The sequence below is a fragment of the Sylvia atricapilla genome, chromosome 15 (assembly GCF_009819655.1).
Source record: "Sylvia atricapilla isolate bSylAtr1 chromosome 15, bSylAtr1.pri, whole genome shotgun sequence".
In the NCBI taxonomy this organism is placed as follows: Eukaryota; Metazoa; Chordata; class Aves; order Passeriformes; family Sylviidae; genus Sylvia; species Sylvia atricapilla.
The window spans coordinates 5,459,730-5,477,739 of NC_089154.1; the positions used below are offsets into that span (position 1 = coordinate 5,459,730).

Sequence of the window (18,010 nt, forward strand, 5' to 3'; positions counted from 1 at the left end):
TGTGAAGTGTGCAGAAGTAAAAATATTATTACTAATAGTGAGAATATGTCCTACAGCTACAATAAGCAAATAGTATCTCCCCTGCCAATATTAAATATTTATTTTAATGAACGAAAGAAGCTTTTAAAGCTTCCAGTCAATAGTAATGAAGTTTTAAAATTAACACACAGTGAAATAAAATAAAGTCATGGGGGAAATTTTGCTCTAGTTTTTGGACATATTCATGATCACCACGGCTTCAGGCACCAAAGTAAATGGAAGTGTTCCTTATGTATAAACATCTAGTGATGTTTGTTTGGCTGTCATTAGTCGTTTAACCCTTTTCCATTCCATGGCTGTCTAGGAAGTGTCATAATGCAAGTGAAGACAAAGCTGTGAATATTTATTGTTGATCTGCCACTGCCTAAATTAAGAAGGACACATGATTTTGATGTCCATGTAAAGATAAGTTTGTAATCCTATAACTGCCCTGAGATGATTCTGTGGGCAGGCTGGCCCAGGTAATTTTGTTTTGATTTGGCTGGTGTTTTAAGTGCTGGTTGAATCTATACTTTGTTTTAATGGCATCTGTGGAGTTTTGGAAGCCCAGGATATCTGTCTGATCTCCATGTAAATCCTGTATGAGGGGTAATAGATGTGCTGGCACTGTTGGGTTGAGCTGTGGCATCTGGGCAGGGCATATTCTGAACCCTCAATAGGGCTCCTCCCTGCTGCTGGAGTAATAGAAAATATTTCTGAATAAAAGGGGTCAAGTGTGTCTTGGCTGTGCATCACTTTTTCATTTCAACAGCTGGAGGCAGGTGATCTAACTGGAAAGTAGTATTTTGGTGGAAAAAGTAATGTAAATAATCTGTATTTCTGCTCAGGCTGTAAAGCATTTAAGTCAGCTTTTAGTCAACATGACAGATGCATCTTTATCCCCAGTGCTCTTAGATAAATTCGGGGTTCTAATTCTGCAAACTTCCACACCAGTGAGGCTCCAGTCATGCAGACACTTTTTAGTTTCCCACCTTTGTGTCAGACATCTTCAAGCTTGGGGAAACAGACCAGAATTACTGTTCTCTTAAAAGGATCAAGACTGCAAGTCAAAAATTATTCTTCTGTCCAGTGACATCACTGGCTGTGGAGGTTTCTGTACTTACTGCAGGAGCAACAGCATTCAAGTGGCAGAGATGGGCATTGGTACACAAAGGTTCAAAATGCAAGATAAAAATATAGAAGTAATTCTGTGGTTTTATCCCAATCTTTATTCAGTAGTCTGGAAAAAGGGAGAATAGTACTTTAAAGCTGATTATTCTTCATTTATTTGGATTTCTTGAAGCATTTTGTCTTCACCTTTAACAAGGGGTGCAGCAAAACAATCTGAAGCCGGAAAAAGAATGAGGTACTGAGATTTGGGAGCAGAACACTGCCCTGCCCTGTGAATTCTTTATGATATTCTTAGGAATTGATAGAGCATATGCTTGTGAAACATATCATCTGCTCTGATCCATATAGATTTGTGTGTACAGTGCTTTGTCAGAAATAACAAGCACTTGTTCAGAACACCAGGGACCAAAGCAAAGCAGAAATATTAACATTAGTGTCTTGTTTTCATAAGCACCCCTTTTAAAATCTGACAATTCTTGACTTCCCTTTTCTCATTTAAAATACAGAATGGAAGATTGAAACAAACTTGTATTTTTATAGCAAAATCAATCTTAAAAAGTTGTCTGTAGCTGTTTTTACTGTTGCTGTGTATTATTTACTTTTAATGGTATATTAAATGCCTAATTTGAACACAGATTAACATGCTTGGTTATTGCACAGGACACAGTAGTAACCTGTGTGGGTTTTTTGAGAGTTGTATTTAATTTGACTCTAAACTCCCTAATTTTCAGCCATTCTCATAATAATTAACGTGTACATTGATGTGTTTTTAAGTTTGCTCTTAGTCTTGTGCTGACCATTCTTAGAAGCTGCTGATTTCCCTGGACCAGATATAAACCCCCCCAAAAATCAGAAATTAAAACTTCATTAGGGAGACAGAAATGTTGAAAGGAACCTTAACTTGAGCACAACAACCTAGCAGCTTCTAGTTCTCAGCTGCATAATATACCTCCCCTCAGCATCTGTTCCATATTGACAAGTGTGTGTAGGTGGTAATCTTACTTTTTTTTTTCCCTCCTTTCCAACCAAATGTCATGGGAAATAATGTTGAGTGGGTAATACCCTTCTGTTTTGCTGGGAACAAGCTTGCAGGATATTCATTTGAGACCCTCTCATCCCTGATCCTAACTGACTTGTGTAATTGAAAAGGGAGAGCTCAGTTCTCTGTAGGAGGAAATGACTATCTGCTGAAGCTGTCCAGCTGGGATGGTACCTGTGGTCCAGGAAAAAGCTCTCAGCACTGATTTTCTCCTTCTGCCCCCTCAAAACAAAGCAGAGACAATATTTGAAATGAGCAGATTACAGGGATGTGGTAGTTGCATGTGGACTCTTTCAAAAGGAAAAGTGGAGTTCTAACTAAACCCAGTTAAGTTAATTCTATTTTGATTTTTTTTTCTTTAATGCTTGTGAATATAAGTGAAGCTTTTTCTGTAGGTGAAGGATGCCTTGCACAGTCTCTATCCTGTATGCCCTCTTCATTAGCTTACACATAACTGAGCCCTTTAAAAGCTCTTAAGTTCAGTAAGATTTAGCTGAAATTCCCATTAAAAATGCCTCAGACAGGGTGTGATAACCCCCAACTTGAACCTCGTACACTTGAAATCTAATTTTAGAGCATTTTCTTCAAGAGTCTTTTTAAGGAAACAATTGCTTTTCTTGGCAGTTCAGACAAAAGTTTCTAAAGCCTAAATCCGGTAGCTGAGGGGGAACTTTCCTCAGGCATTTAGAATCTAATTAACTCAAGTGGCCCATTGCGGCTTAGTACGTATCACCTATGACTGCTTTTCCACACTTAGTGTCTGGTGGAACCTTTGCCAGAGAATTATATAATACTCTTCAACATAATTCTAAAGCATCATTGGAAAAAAAAATATAATTCTATCTGTTCCTGTTACAAGAAAATTCCAGTTAGAGCACTTTAGATGCATGAAAATGCTCTATTGGCCTACTTTAGAAATTTTTCTTCAGATGTTTTTTGGCATTCTTGAGTAGAAATTGTTTTTGAGAAATAGCTGAGTTTGAGGAGTATTTCAGTATTTTGATCTTAGAATTTCAGTTTCCAAAATCAAATACTTCCCAGTAAGTTAAATACACTGGGAAACCTGTCCAAACTTAGTTCTGTTGTAGCAGTTGCTGTTGAAGGAGAAGGGAAAACATCTTGAGATGTATTTTAAAAAACAATTAGCTGGTGCTGTGTAGTAGTTGGTGTGTGCATCTCTGATGGCAAAGCAAACCTAGAGGCATCTGTCCTACCCAAGGAAAATAAGCAGTGGGCAGTCTGGAAGTCCAAAGTAAAGGGTGGCATTCCTACTTCACCTGTGGGGAATGCAGGGAGAAGGCTTTGAAGCTGAGAGCTGCATGAAGAAGTGTTTGGTTATTTTATACTCTGGTTATTGTGAGAAAGTTGAATTGGCCTCATCTCAGCACTCAAGTCCTAAAAATGACACTTTACTCCTGGGACCTGCAATGACAATGTGTGATGCCTGAAAGACAGGAATGTGTTCACTGTGCCCCTGGGGAACTCAGAGGATTGCTGTGCCTCTGGAGAAGCTGGAGGAGGACACAGCATTACCTCCTCACTTCAGATAAGGATATCTTTCATTTTCCTACTGATGAAAACCTGCATGGAAGGTGCAGATTGATGCTGAAAGGCTGGGATGGAGGCAATGGACTGGGGGTAAATGGCTCTTAACAAACCCTCTCCCTCACTCTACCCACAGAAGTTGACTGGTATAGAAGTAAAAAGTAGCATTTGCTGAAGTTTCTTCTCTCTGTGGAGTTTTAATATTGATTTTCATGAACCACCTTGACAACTCCTTTGTCTTAAGAGCTGATCTTTATGCCAGTGCAAAGCAAACCTCTGTAAGGGGAGATACCCTGAGCAAGGGTTTGGCTAAGAGCTGCTGTGTCCTGAAGCTTCATCTCTACATTTAGTCACCTTCTGATTATCTTCTGTAATTTTTAAGGAGTTCCCATCTTGTTTCCGTGTTTCTTTAATGCACAACCTCTGCAGTGTTCTGTATTATCCATGTGAACTTGCAGTATAAGTTTGAGTTAGAGTTACTGGAGACACAGTCCAAGACAAACCACTGTTCCCTCAGAGGATTTTTGACTTCTGAGCCTGTGTTTGCATTCCTGCAGGTGATGATAATGGGAAGAAGGCCAACAACCCCAACCACTGTAACTGCATCATAGACCAAATCTCACAGGCGGACTGCAGTCGGATGTTACCTGTCAAGTCTGCCAGTAAGTCACTTCTTCCTGATCCTGGGCTCTGATTAGCATCTGCACGTCTTCTAGTGCAATGCACTGAACTTTTCCTCTCTTGAATACAAATAAATACCGGAAAAACTCCCAAAAGATGAGAACTGTGGCTGCTCCATCCCTGGGAGTGTTCAGTGCAAGGCTGGATGAAGCTGTGAGCAGCCTGGTCTAGTGTAAGGTGTCCCTGCCCACAGCAAGGGCTGGAATTGAGATGATGTTTAAGGTCTCTTCCAACCAAACCATCCTGGAATTCTGTAATTCTGTCAGCCAAATGCAATCAATTACCAGTTAACTGTCACAGATTAAGACACACCTAAAAAGCTGCCTGGAAAGCACCACAAACTTATCCACATAAAACTTTTACTAGTCTGGAAAAGGTGGTGGTTTTCCAAGATCATAAGGAAGAGACTTTCGAGATCTCTTTGGATTTCAAAATACATAATTGCAACTACATTTGAAGAAAACTCTGAGAACCACATTTTCCTTCAGTCAGGAGCCACATGTATCATCAGGAGGGATTTCAAATAGGCTGATGCCTAATGTAATCTCAGGTATGAGAAAAAAAGCCTTTAGAAGAGTATGGGAAAAGGTATTTATTGTTCTGCTGTGTACTGGAACAAGCTGACTTCTCTTTGGAGATGTTTGGTGTTGCCATAGTGCAGAAGTCAGAGTTCTTGTTTTTTGTTCTCCCTTGCGTTCTTGCTGTCCTGCACTTGGGCTGGGCTTGTTTGAATCTGCTTTTATTCTCAGTTTCCTGGAGGGATTTGCAAAGGATTTACTGTAAGGAAAACATAGGAAAATTTATTCTTTGCCTGGTAGAGCCACAGAATCCTTATGTGGTATTGCAAAGCTTGATTTGTTATGACACAATATTAACATTGATGAAACTTTGACAAAAGAAGTTTTCTTTTGAAAATTGACAACTTTTGCACAAATGAAGCAGAGGGAAAGGCAGAATATTGAAGGCATGATAGTGAGATTGCAGAGGGAAAGATACTAGTTTTAGGGGAAGAGAGAACTCAAAAAATAAACATAAAAAGGAGCTTAGACCCCTGAAGTTCTCTTTAAAAATGTGGATGCTGAAAGAAAAGATTTGAGTCAATAGCAGTTAAAATTTTGAGCGGTTTTTTCCACAGTCTGGCACTTGGCTTGTCTTCAGCTGTCCTTAGACAGCTCTGATGGAGAACATGAGCTGCTACTCGGTGTAGTTATTCTTTGGCCTCTCAAATCCCAAAGGCTGTAGGAGATGGTGAGAGGAACTGCAAAGCTGAATTCAGTGCATTGCTGGACAGAAAAAGTATTTTAAAAGCCTTCTTTCTTTTGAGGTAGCCTCAAGCACCATCTTCAATGTCTTGAGCAGACAAGACCAGCTTCTAAACTAGTTGGATGGTACATAGCTGTTGTCACAGATGTTAACTGGTTTATACTGGTCAGTAGTGTCTCTGTCTTAGAGCAGCTCTGCTTTGAGTCTCAGGGCTCCAGTGAGTGGGAGAATGTCTTAAACGCTTTTATTTTGCTTTTAATACATCAGGTACATTTCCCCAAACATACAGCTTTTAAGTGTGCAGGGAAACGATCAGCTGTGGGCAAACACTGCGGAGCAGCTCTATTTTCTGTCATCTCTGAGTGCCCTCTAGGGGTGATGGAGATCCCAAAGCCCTTAAAATCAAGTACCTGGAGTGCCCTCCCCCAAACGAGAGAGGAACTGTTCATTTGGCTTCCTTTAAAGGTGTGTGGAACCATTCTGTTTCCCACAGCGGCGTTTCCACGACGATAGACCCGTTCTGGGACATCAGTTTGGATCTGCCAGGCTCCTCCACCCCGTTCTGGCCGCTGAGCCCGGGCAGCGATGGCAGCGTCGTCAATGGGGAGAGCCACGTCTCGGGCACCACCACCCTCACAGACTGCTTGCGAAGGTATGGCCTGCCACAGGCACAGCTGGGGCTTGCAGAAAGGCAATCTGGCTGCTTCTTCTTCTCCTGGTGGTTCTCAACACTGGGGTTAAGCGATGCTTTGTCACAGCTCGGTCCCCAAGCAGCATTTTTACATTTGTTTTTGTTGTTTGTGTGTGAAAAAGTACGAAGGCTTAGGGTAGCAGTAAGCACTCGATGCCTTTTGCCACATGATAAGAAGAAAACAAATTTTGCATTGGCTACTGCCAGGCAGTGTGGTTTTACATGATCAAAATCACTAATGTCTGTCTCCTTGTTCTTGATTCTGGTGGCTGAGGAGGCACATGAAAAGAATTTAAATTGCATTTAATATTTATCTAATTCTAACAGCAAGTAGGAATCAGATTTTGCTCTAAGCACAACTGAGAGTCAGCTACTGCCATCTTAGTTGCAGGGATGCCATTAAGGATTAAAGGAATGGAGCTTTCAAAAAGGTAATTCTGAGGCTGAGACTTAGGCATCTTGGAAAGAGGTACCTGGGGAGAAGGTTATGGCTTTGTGTACAGTTCACTTGGATCTTTCAGCAGATCTGAAAGTCGTTCTCTTGTGGCAAATGCAGACATTTGCCTGAGGAAGAGGTTACCTGGAGCCTGGGGCAAACTAATCCTCCTGAAATAAAAATTCATAGTCTCTAACATCTGATTTCTAATCTGCTTGACACCATTAAGATCAATAATTTTAAGGAAGTGAGGGAATTAGTAAAAATGGAAAATTGCTGATGCAGGAATATATCAAGAGTCAAAACCTCTTTGGTGATTTTCTTCAGCATTGCAATTAATAGAATCAAAGTTGATGATAGGGAAGGAAAAACATCAGGTTCAAAGATACTTCCAGAAAGTATGGATTTTGGAAAGAAGTTGAACTCTAATGGATAAAGGGGATGGGTCTATGTTTTTATCCAAAAGTTAGAAAGAAAAAAGGTGTGTAACTTCATGGCAGTGTGGCCATACAGCTGAAGTTTACCTGAAGAAGGAAAGATAGAACAGGAATGTGACACAAAAATGGAAAGATACGGGCACTCCAAGCATCTACCAGAGCAAGTTTATAAGCCTTTTTAGAGACTTAGGGGAAAACAAATACAAAGCAAAAAAAGAAAAACAAACCAGAGAATGATGGCACACAGGCCAGGTAAAAAAAATCTTGTTAATTAATCAGGAAGCCATGATGTCATTTAAGGCTGGAGGCTGCTTTGGCCATGATCAGAATGAGGGTGAGGGACAAACTGACACCATGTTGCCCTCACATTCTTCATGTGCATTAATGTAAAATTTTTAATTCTATTTCAAAATATTTCATCCCAAAAATCCTAGCTACAAGGCAGCCTCTGGGGAAATGGTTGATTTGCCTTGTGGGAATCTAAACTTGGAGGAAAGGATTGAGAAAGGAAGGTCCATGGTCCTGGCCTTTCTGTGCTGAGTTTCTGGAAAAGAGGGATTTGCTTTAGTTTATAGAGAGAACATGAAGGTAGTCCATTTTCTCTGAGCACTTCCCTGTTCCCTAATGGTCTCTTCCCATGGCTCCTTTGAGCAGCTCTGGCTGAAAATTTTGAAAGAGATTTTTCTAGTTGTCAACAAAGGTTTTTTAGTAGGGTATCTGTATTTTGAAAAGAACTTTGTGTTTACAGGCCTTTCCATCTCAGAGCTTTGATCCCAACCCTGCAGGGGCTACAAGGTAGAATTGTGTGTTGCAGAAGAGTATCTTCCATATCAGTGCTTTTGGGTTTGAAAACAAAAAATCTTTCTTTGCTTTCTCTATGAAAATGAGCTGCTCTGCTGTAGGAGATGAGCTAAGACTGAGCTCCTTGCTCAGCCACTGATTCACTTCAGTGCAAGTTAGAGCAATGATCCTTGTCACATTTGGATATCTGAACCACGGGGCTTTACATTATTATGGTTTCATTGTAGTTTTTTCCAAAATTACTGAAAACCCACTGACTCTTGTCTCTTGTGGTGCCAGTGACCCACAAGTAAAAACATTTTAAGCACATGTCAAGAACCATCTGATTGTTTTGTGCATTCCTTTGCTTTTCAATATTTTTTTAGGTTTACAAGGCCAGAACATCTAGGAAGCAGTGCCAAAATCAAATGTAGTGGTTGCCATAGCTACCAAGAATCTACCAAACAACTCACTATGAAGAAGTTACCCATTGTGGCCTGTTTTCATCTCAAAGTAAGTTCACAGGGGGCCAGCAGAGCAGAGGAGGTGATTTCCACTCTGAGAGGATGAGCTGAATTCTTGGATATGTCTTCTGGCTTTCAGTGACTAAACTTTGGGACAGTCATGCCTGCAGGTGTTCATCCCCACCAGCTTCTTCAGCTGCATCTTGAGCATTGACCGTGAGGATGTGCAGTGTCACATGCCAAATATGTTATAGCCTGACTGGACTGGGTAGAAGCACAATTCCTTTATTTTAATTTGGCTGTTTCTGATCTTCCAGAAGGACATTGTTTCATCAACTTTGGGCTTTTGTTTTTGTTGCTGTAGAGTAGTTGACGAGATAGACCTTCATGATTCTGCTCTTTAGGCAAGTCAAGGTGAATGTGCTCCACTCCTTGCCTATACTTAGTTCAGTATTTGTGTTATCCCAAATGACTGAGGATTTTTTTGGAAAATAAATTACTTTTGCTAAGTGGTTGTGCTGTCCTGTCTATGCAAAATGCAAATTTCATTTTGTGTGTTAATGCAAGAGAGAAACACAAAAGATAACAATTACAGAAGTCTCAGCTTTTCACATCTGGATCTGTTGCTAGGGAATTGTTACAGCATCACAATTGGAAAATAATTAACTTGAAGTGTAAATAGAGCAGCATTTCTGAGAAATGGAGAGGGAAGCTGCCTTTAAATAGAAACTCATTCATCTCTTTCTGGTATTTGTTCCTGTTTCCATTTAATATTCAGTGAAGGAGATGAGGAGAGGATGGTGGGTATTGCAGGTCCCTTTTGGCTGAGGGACATGGCTTTTTTTTTGTTAGCATATTCCATTTTTTGCCATCATTTGAATGGGTATTCCTGTGTAGGCTTGACTCCTGTCACTTGAGATGATTGGATGAGTAGATTCAGAGTGTGAATCTGAAGGCAAACTCTGTTATCACCAGTTCTGTGAGCCAGGGTAGGCAGCTGCCATGGGTTTGAACAGGCCTGGTGCAAATGAACACTGCTTTGGGTAAAGGCTCTGTGTGCTCTCTCTGTCTAATATATTTTTTCTTTGATGTCAGGTGGGAATAAGGTTGTATGCATAGATATCAAGGTAAATAATCTAATTAATACTGTATTAACATTGAGCCCACAAGTGATGGTTTATTTTCCTTGTAGAAATGTGTTGTTATTTACATGGACATTCCCAGAGAGGTGGTAAGAAAAAGTCTGGAGCTGTCCCTGCATAGTGACTGCTAATGTGCTTTCATGTTACTGTTTCTAAGCTTAGGACATTTATAAAAGACATAAAATTTAACTTTTCTCTAAAGAAAAAACCTCTTGCCTTTGCCTGCAGCGGTTTGAACACTCAGCCAAACTGAGGCGGAAGATCACTACGTATGTCTCGTTTCCACTGGAGCTGGACATGACACCTTTCATGGCTTCCAGGTGGGTTCCAGGTCCAAAACTCCCACAGACCTGAGCAGAACTGGTTCTCAGTTCATACATGTGCAGCACAAAACAAGGAGCATACTTGAGGGTACAGAACAGTGTCTATGTTGGTACTTCTGCCACGAGCTTCTCTGTGGAAGGTGTAGCTTGTCTAAACCCTTTTTTAGATAAACTGTTCAGTTTCATGTGCCTGAAAAGGATTTATATTTAAACATTGTGGTGGGGTTCTTTACTTAATGTGTATTATATTTCTGGTTGCCTGTTAAATTCATAGACCCACATCCACCCTGCCTTCAGATCCCTGCTTTGGTCCCATCCCTTCAGTGCCCACCTATCTGCCATCCAGTGCAATTGGCCAGAACAGAGCCAACCTAATCCCTAACCAGTATTCCTGAAGTTATAAAAATCCTTCCTCTTTATTCCTGTACATTGGCAAATCTGGGGCTTTTTGTTTAGTACCTTCAACCTCTGTTTAGAAAATGCTACAAGAAGCAAAAACATAGTCCAGATTAAAATAGAAACAGCAAGACTTGTCCTGCCTCCCAGGTTTGTGGAAGATGTGGCATTTATATAAATGCACCTTTATGAAAGGAATTTAATCAGCTTAATTAAAATGTATTTGTCAGGTATTCATGCAAATATGCAAGAGAATATTCAGATTTAATTTATATCTGAAGCAGTGCAGAAAGCCCTAAACCATGGTATCTCTAACAGAGAAACTCTATTTGATGCTTTAATTTTATAATTTCAAGCTTTGCCTGCACTTTTCATTTCCAAGGAAAAAAAAGTAGATCCTTCTACCAAGAGAGAAAAGAGAGCTCTGAAGCTCTGTTAAATACTGTTATATTAAGAATATATGGTTTATTCCAATATATTCTGGAGATTTTGAGACTTCTTTGTTCTTCTGTGGTGAATTCTCCCTGGATAGAACAGGCTCTGCTGATGAAACGTATCCAGCATAATGGAATAGAGATGGGATAATCAGCAGGCATAACTCAGTAGTCTGAATTTCACCAGCATAATCCTATTGCTGCTGTCAAAACACAAAATGAATTTACAACTCAGAGCCTGGATGATTGACCCATCACGAGATAAAGGATTGATGTAATTAGATAATTTCCCAGGTTTCAAATACAAATCTTTTCTTAACCTGTTTTTAAGCTTTTTGGATAAAACATTTGACGTAAACAGATGTGTATTTGCAGCACTGAAGCCTCGACCAGGAGGAGAAATGGTGTTTGTGATGTAACACTGCTGTGAGAGCAAATAAAGCATCTTTAGCATCCTAATCAGCCCTTTGCTGCTCAGCTGGAATAAGGACCTGGATTCAGCAAACGGGCTGTGTGTCATGTCAGAGCAATTTCCTGGGTTTGGGAAGCCACTGCTTTAAGTGACTGGATTTTTGTGTGTGTGTGTGTTGCAGTAAAGAGAGCAGAATGAACGGGCAGTACCAGCAGCCGACGGATAGTCTAAACAATGATAATAAGTAAGTGGTACATTCCATGACTCCTATTGTGAAAGGTAGTTGCCTTCTAGAAGGAGATGGTGTTGCTTTATATCCTGCAGTGCCAGTGCATTACCTTATCTGACAGCACAGTAAGTCTGAAATGTTGCAAAATAAAGCTTCACTCACTGCAGTTCCTGCCCTTCCGTGGGGCTGTGGCAGCTGTTCCAGAGCTGAGGGTGATTCCCCCAGCAAATGGTCTGTGGGCAAAATTAAATGTTGTGGTCACGATATTTATTACAAGGGATGGGTGTTTCCTTGAAATATTCCTTTTCCTATTGCAATGGCAAAGGGAGTTCCAGAGGAGCAAAGAAAGTTAGAACACTGACACTCAAAGTCAGGAGTAGATATCTCAGTAATCCTGGAGTCTATTGGTCAGGTATTGATTCCAGTTGGAATAAATGGTGGACTGGTGTGGGACTTGCTCAGGAATATAAAGAGGGTGTACTTGAAACCAATATCCATTGCTATAGGGGAATAGAAATGGTCACACAAACCTTAACCTCTTCAGTTACACGTTTCGTTGCTGCTGTTGTGTATTTAAATTCAAGGCACTTGGTTTGCCACTAAAATTTCAGTAAGAAACTGGAATCACACAAAAGTGTAAAACCAAACTAACCGGGTCTTAGTGCAGGTGTCATCCGGTGAATCATTAGATGTGGAGTGTTCAGTAGTGTTAGAAAGGTCTAAAGGTAACACAGCTGAGCCCTTTTGAGGTTTGCACATGCCTTAACTTAAGAAATTGTTAAAAATTAGCCATATTTAGGTAATGAGAGCAAAGACACCTGGATTCCTCAGGGATCTAGGTGCCAGGGAACAGGTGAGGCAATGTCAGAAGGCTCCAGCTGGGACTGAAGGGTGCTGTCCATCCTAGTTGGATTCATGGACTTCCCTAGAGAGGGTAGCTCTAAATCAGTGGCTCTGTAGGCAGTCAGTGAATAGGTGCCTTGTTGTGGCACCATTGTGTCAAAAGAGGTCTCTGAATTTTAAACTTGAGTAGGACAATATCAAGTGAGATTAGAGAGATTATTTTACCATTGTGTACCTCTCCTTGTGTCACACACAAAGTGCGAGGGCAGCATTTTATGAAAGAGTTAAAGAGAGTGGAAAATGCTTGAAAAAGAGCCACTAGTGTATTTAAGACTGGAAACAAAATCTTACCTTAGAACAAAAAAGCCAAAGACTACAGTCTTGCACTTAAAAAAAAAGGGTGGAGGGGAGAATGAAAAGGAGAGCAACTTGATTATCAGTATCTTTTTTGGAACAGAGGAGGGCCTGCAAGTTTTCAGGTAAATGCACAGCAGCATCTGAGAGCTGGAAGTTGAGGCTGAATATATTCAGTACTTCAAAATAAGTATAGGCTTTGCAGATTAAGGACAGTTAATCAGTTCAGCAATTTATCATTAGAAATATCTAAGATTACCTCCACCCCATACCTCAAATGCATTTCTGGTTCACTAGAGTAAATCAGGGAAGTAGAAGGTCAGACTGGATAATCAGTGATCCTCCTCAGGAATGCGCCAATATTGATCTATTTTAGAAGCAAATTTGATAGCCAGTATTGGTAAAGCTGACAGTGGTCACCAGGCTGGAGAGCTGCAGAAATAGCAAGACAGGAAAAGAAAAGTGTTTCTCTTTTTTTTCCCTGGGCAAGGCCACCCTCCTCCCAGCTAGTGTTAAAGCTGGTGGTTTGCTGGTGGATCAGCTCCTTTACCATTGCTATGTGTGTTTATGAACAAAAGCTTCTGCCTGTCTGAAACGTCTGTTGTTTTCCCCCTTTTGATGCACATATTCATGATGTGTTTTGTGTCCCAGGTATTCCTTGTTTGCAGTAGTTAATCACCAGGGAACCTTGGAGAGTGGGCATTACACCAGCTTCATCAGGCAGCACAAGGACCAGTGGTTCAAGTGTGATGATGCCATTATCACCAAGGCAAGCATTAAGGATGTGCTAGACAGTGAAGGGTAAGTGGTCACCTGGGAAGGGAAAAGGAAGGCAAACTTTGACCTTTGTTGTTTTTTTTTTTTTTTTTTAACTTGTAAAAACCCCTTTTAATCATAGAGGAGGATAATTTCTCTCTTGAATAGCCCCTGTAATGCTCAGTGCTTCAGCACAATTATATTTATACAGAATTGCTTTATAGGCCTAGATTTGCTGAAGGGAAGGGAGGGGAAGTATGAGGGACATCAGGTGACTCTGCAATGTCTGGAACTGGTGCTCATGTCCTGCTAATGGAAGGGATTCTGAAAACCAAAATGATGGGATCACCCAGTGAGGGAGCAGTGCTTACCTCTGTGACACAATCCAGTCTGTGTCTGCAGAACCTTTGGATTATTATGACTGTAAAAGATTTAAAGAAAAGCAATTAAGGAAGTGCTATGACCCAGAATACCAAGGCTCTATGGGAGGCAAGTAGAGAACATGAGCTGTTTCTTAGCTCATGGCTTTAAATTAATCTCAGATTGACATTAAGCCTTCTGATATTTATATTACACAAGTTTTGGGAGGACAGAGCAGTATTTTTCAAGGGAAGCACCATGGTGTTTCTCATTTGAGGGAAGCACTGAATACTGGATCCAAGAAAAAGCAACTTAAAATCTGAAGTCTTCATTTTGCATTTTCAACTATGGACTTGGTACTGCAGAGATAAGTCTTTACCATTCTTGTTTTAATTATTCATTACATTTTCAAGGATTGCTGCAGGCACAATGTTCAGGTTGTAATTTTTGTAATGGATTTTCCCATTTTTCCTTTTTTTAAACTCCATTTGGAAAGTAAAAACAGAAATCCATAATACCTGAATTTTAGTGTTAAATGACTTGACAGGGAACTTCTGCTTTGAGGTGAGCAGAGAACTGAGTTTGTTGTAATTCAGTGACACCTACCTGGAGCTCAGGTGGGGTTATGCCCAAGGAAGAACCTGCCAGGAGCAAGGAGGAGAGGATGTACAACACACCCTCCATAAAGGCTGGTTTGAGCTTTGATGCATTTCCCTGGTTCAGATAAAGGCTGACACAGTAGCTCTGCATCATGTGAGGGAATCCATAGGGCTTGGATGGAATTACAATAATTGGAACATGTCAGAAGTGCTCTGAGGACTCACCAGTGTCAATGTGGGAACAGGGTTGTGTGGAGATCAGTCCCTTGCTTCTGTGTGACTGCTGAGGGGCTGGGCTCCCAGTACACACACAGCAATTAGAGACAGGAAGAATTCCGTCCTTTAAAACACCAGATTTGAGTACAGATTGACACATCAGATACTTGACATGAGTGTTCACCCACGTGGCTGCTGCTTCATATTGCTTCTGTTCCAGTAAATGGGAGGCAGTCTGCAGTAATCCTGGTCTCATCTCTGGTGGTGTGACTCTAGAGCAACAGTTGCATCTTAAAGCACTTTTATTTTGTGTCACATTAGTGTTTAATGGTTGCTGCCTGTCTGGGCACCAACACAATCCAATCTGCCAGAGTCTTCAGATCCTGAGTAGATTTTCCAAGGTTTGACTCTTTCATACAATCACAGAATGGCCTGGCTAAGAAAAGACCTTAACTCTCACTCCAATCCCCTGCCATGGGCAGAGACACCTTTTACTGTCCCAGGTTGCTCCAAGCCCTGTTCCACCTGGCCTTGAACACTTCCAGGGATGGGGCATCCATGGGGTTCCCCTTTGATGTACAGCTGTTCAGTTCCCTGAGTTGCTGTTAAAATTACATCAGCTGGATTCCCTCCTCCTCATCCGTGGTTAGTGTCCTTGGAATTGCCTCAAATTGAAAAGAAAACCAAAATTAACAGCCCTCACGTCTTATGGTTGCATCAATGAAAACTCATCTGCTTTGGCACAGAACTGACACTGTCCCTCTGCTCTCTTCCAGATATTTGCTGTTCTATCACAAACAGTTCCTGGAGTATGAATAGCCTTATCCAGCAGCTTGTCAGATGTAAACAAGGAAGAAACAACGCAAGCCTTCTGAATCGACACACAAACCTACCTGAAATGAAAAGACCCATTACAAACCAACTCGCACTGAGCTGTAACAGGACCTACTTGACACTGACTCACAGCCTGGAGAGTGAGAAATGAACAATGTCCAACGTGTGTGCAGTCCCACGAGGACAGAAAGGGGGAAAAGAGGCTGCAGTCAGTCACTTAACAGAGGAAATATAAAATGAAAGGAATGCTCTGGGTGGGGGAAATGGGAGCAGAGGAGTCCGGGCACTGGTACATCTCCTGTGTTCCTCCAAAATGTGTGTGGGAAGGCAAAGGATTCTACCCTCATCTCCATAAAGCATCTTCTCCATTTGGTGCTTCAGCTCCAACGACCAATCATATAACAGTTAAAATTAAAAATCCAAACCCATTTTTTTATGCATATGGGTCTGAAAGCAGTAGAGTGGAGGAGGAGGGGATGAGACAACTAAAGGACTTTGCAAGTATCTTTTTATTTGTGAATTTTAGTTATTAAATAAATACAGTATGAAACTATTAGGCTCTTTTTTTTCCAACAACCATAAAAGAAATCCTGGATTGTGGAACTGAAGCTGCAGTACTCAGACAGGTTTTCAAGCATGCCTGCTTGCCCAGGTAATGTTCTATGCCATCGGACTGCTCATCCAAAAGCATCAGCACAGATTCTGTTGTTTGAGCCCTTTTTTTGTTTTGTTTTCTATAAATAGCTATTTTCTTAATTTTTTTCCTTTTATTCCCTTTTTTCACAAGAATGAAATTCATAAATGCAACCATCAGTAAAAATGAATGAATTGGCGTGTTTATACTGTAAGAGTGGTCTTGGTACTTTTTGCCTTTGTTTTTTGGGTTTTTTTTTTTTTTTAATCTTGTGAATAAGTTTGAATTTCTCAAAAGTGCTTGTTTTGTTGTTGCTGGTTTGGTTTGTTTTTTGGTTTTTTTTTTCCTCTGCTGCCTTCCAAAGGTGGATTTATATATATCTGACACTTGAGAGAACCTCAGTCGTGAAAAATGTACCATCTGTTGGGAACGGTCGCTGCCGGGGCAGCTTTGAGAGATGGATCTGCTGCTATTGAGCCCTTCTGCAGTGCTCTAAGTAAACAACACATTTTCCTGGTATGTGCTAGGCTGGTATTGGTTCCTTGTATCCTCCCACATGGATTAACCCTTCACGTGCTCTTCTCCTCTTGCAGTGCCACAGCCTGTGTGTCGGTGTTGTCAGCTCGCAGCTCTGGGGCCTTTCCTCCCCCTCCATGGCTGTGGTGAGGTACTGGCAGGAGCTTCTTGGGCTGGGGGTGGAATCACAGCCTGGGAGAGGAGGCCTCGAGAACAGAGCTGGAAGAGCAAAAATAGCTTTGTTCTCCCTTGTGGAGAGGGCAAAGTGTCAGCTGGGCACTGTGTAAATCGGTGTCATGCCAAAAGTCACAGAATGGTTTGGGTTGGACTTTGAGGAACATTTTGTTCCAGCCCTTGCCGTGGGCAGGGACACTTCCTACTGTCCCAGGTTGCTCTAAGCCCTGTCCAAGCTGGCCTTGGACACTTCCAGGGGCAGCCACACCTTCTCTGATCTTTCCCCTCTGCATAGATCCGCAGCCGGCCATTCTTCAGCTTTGGCAGTGCGGAAGGGCAGGGAGGGATGTAAGCCTTTAGTGCTGTGCTCTAGGAATGAGGTACAGGCGTGTAACCTGCCCGAGACACAGTCTGAGAAACAGAAAAACAGGAAAATAAGAGAATTGAGCGTGTTTGGTTATTAAATGACCATCTTACAAGAGCAACCGAGCAGAAGGACGGTGGAATTCTTTTCATTTGCACACAGACTGGAACAGGACGAGGAGGTTTTGTACATCCGTGACAGGGCAAGGAGGAAGAGCATCTCGAGTCAGAGCCGGGAGGCTGGGCGTGGCGTGGGGGTGCCCGGTGCTGCCGAGGCCGTGGCGTTCCGTGCCTGTGTAACTGAATTTCCATTTGTCCTCGGTGCCGCCCGGTTTAAGCAGAGCGCTCCTGCGCTGGAGCGCGGCCGGGGAGCTGCAGCTGCCCGAGGAGGGGCCCCTCCTTCCCCCGAGCCGAGCCCGGCACCGTGCGGCTGCCGCGCCACGCTTCCCGCTACCTTTTAATAATGCAGCAGCCTTGCGGAGGGAGGCGGGAGGCGGCCTCTCGTCATCCCCAGCGCTGCTGCATTGGCATTCCCGCCTGGATGAGGACTGCCACCGCGCGGCACACGCCCGGCGACGATGAGGAGGACTCCGGCGGTGTGCCTTCGCTTTGTGGCGCCGAGGTCTGAGCCTTTGGCCGCCCTTTTAATGAATTCTCTTTTCCGCGGCACACGCTCGGCCGGCGGAGCTGCTGCAGCCGGCTTTGTTAAGCCTTCAGGAACAAATTGTTTCGGGACGAGGCAGCCGTATAAATCAGCCTTGATTTTTTCCTCCCCGCCCATCTGGTGGAGAGGGTTCTGCTCCGTGCGGCTGCACCGGCGCAGATGGTTCTCGGGGAGAGCTTTCAAGCCTCTCTTTCTGGTTTCAAAAGCAGACTTTCTGGGGTATTAAAAGGTCTATTATTCTTTCCTGCCACCCCAGCGCCCGTGTCCCTGCCCGAA

General features: G+C 42.2%; 1 protein-coding gene across 1 annotated transcript in view; it reads left to right on the top strand.

The window, feature by feature from the left end:
• USP22 (ubiquitin specific peptidase 22) overlaps window positions 1-16,231 on the top strand; it is a 92,323-nt gene extending 76,092 nt beyond the window's left edge. Inside the window, 8 exon segments of the mRNA XM_066329816.1 lie at window positions 4,291-4,350; window positions 4,353-4,395; window positions 6,171-6,329; window positions 8,408-8,534; window positions 9,856-9,947; window positions 11,374-11,436; window positions 13,270-13,419; window positions 15,326-16,231. Coding sequence (XP_066185913.1) covers window positions 4,291-4,350; window positions 4,353-4,395; window positions 6,171-6,329; window positions 8,408-8,534; window positions 9,856-9,947; window positions 11,374-11,436; window positions 13,270-13,419; window positions 15,326-15,368 — 737 coding nt within the window. The 3' untranslated portion in view covers window positions 15,369-16,231.
• The last annotated feature ends 1,779 nt before the right edge of the window (window positions 16,232-18,010 follow it).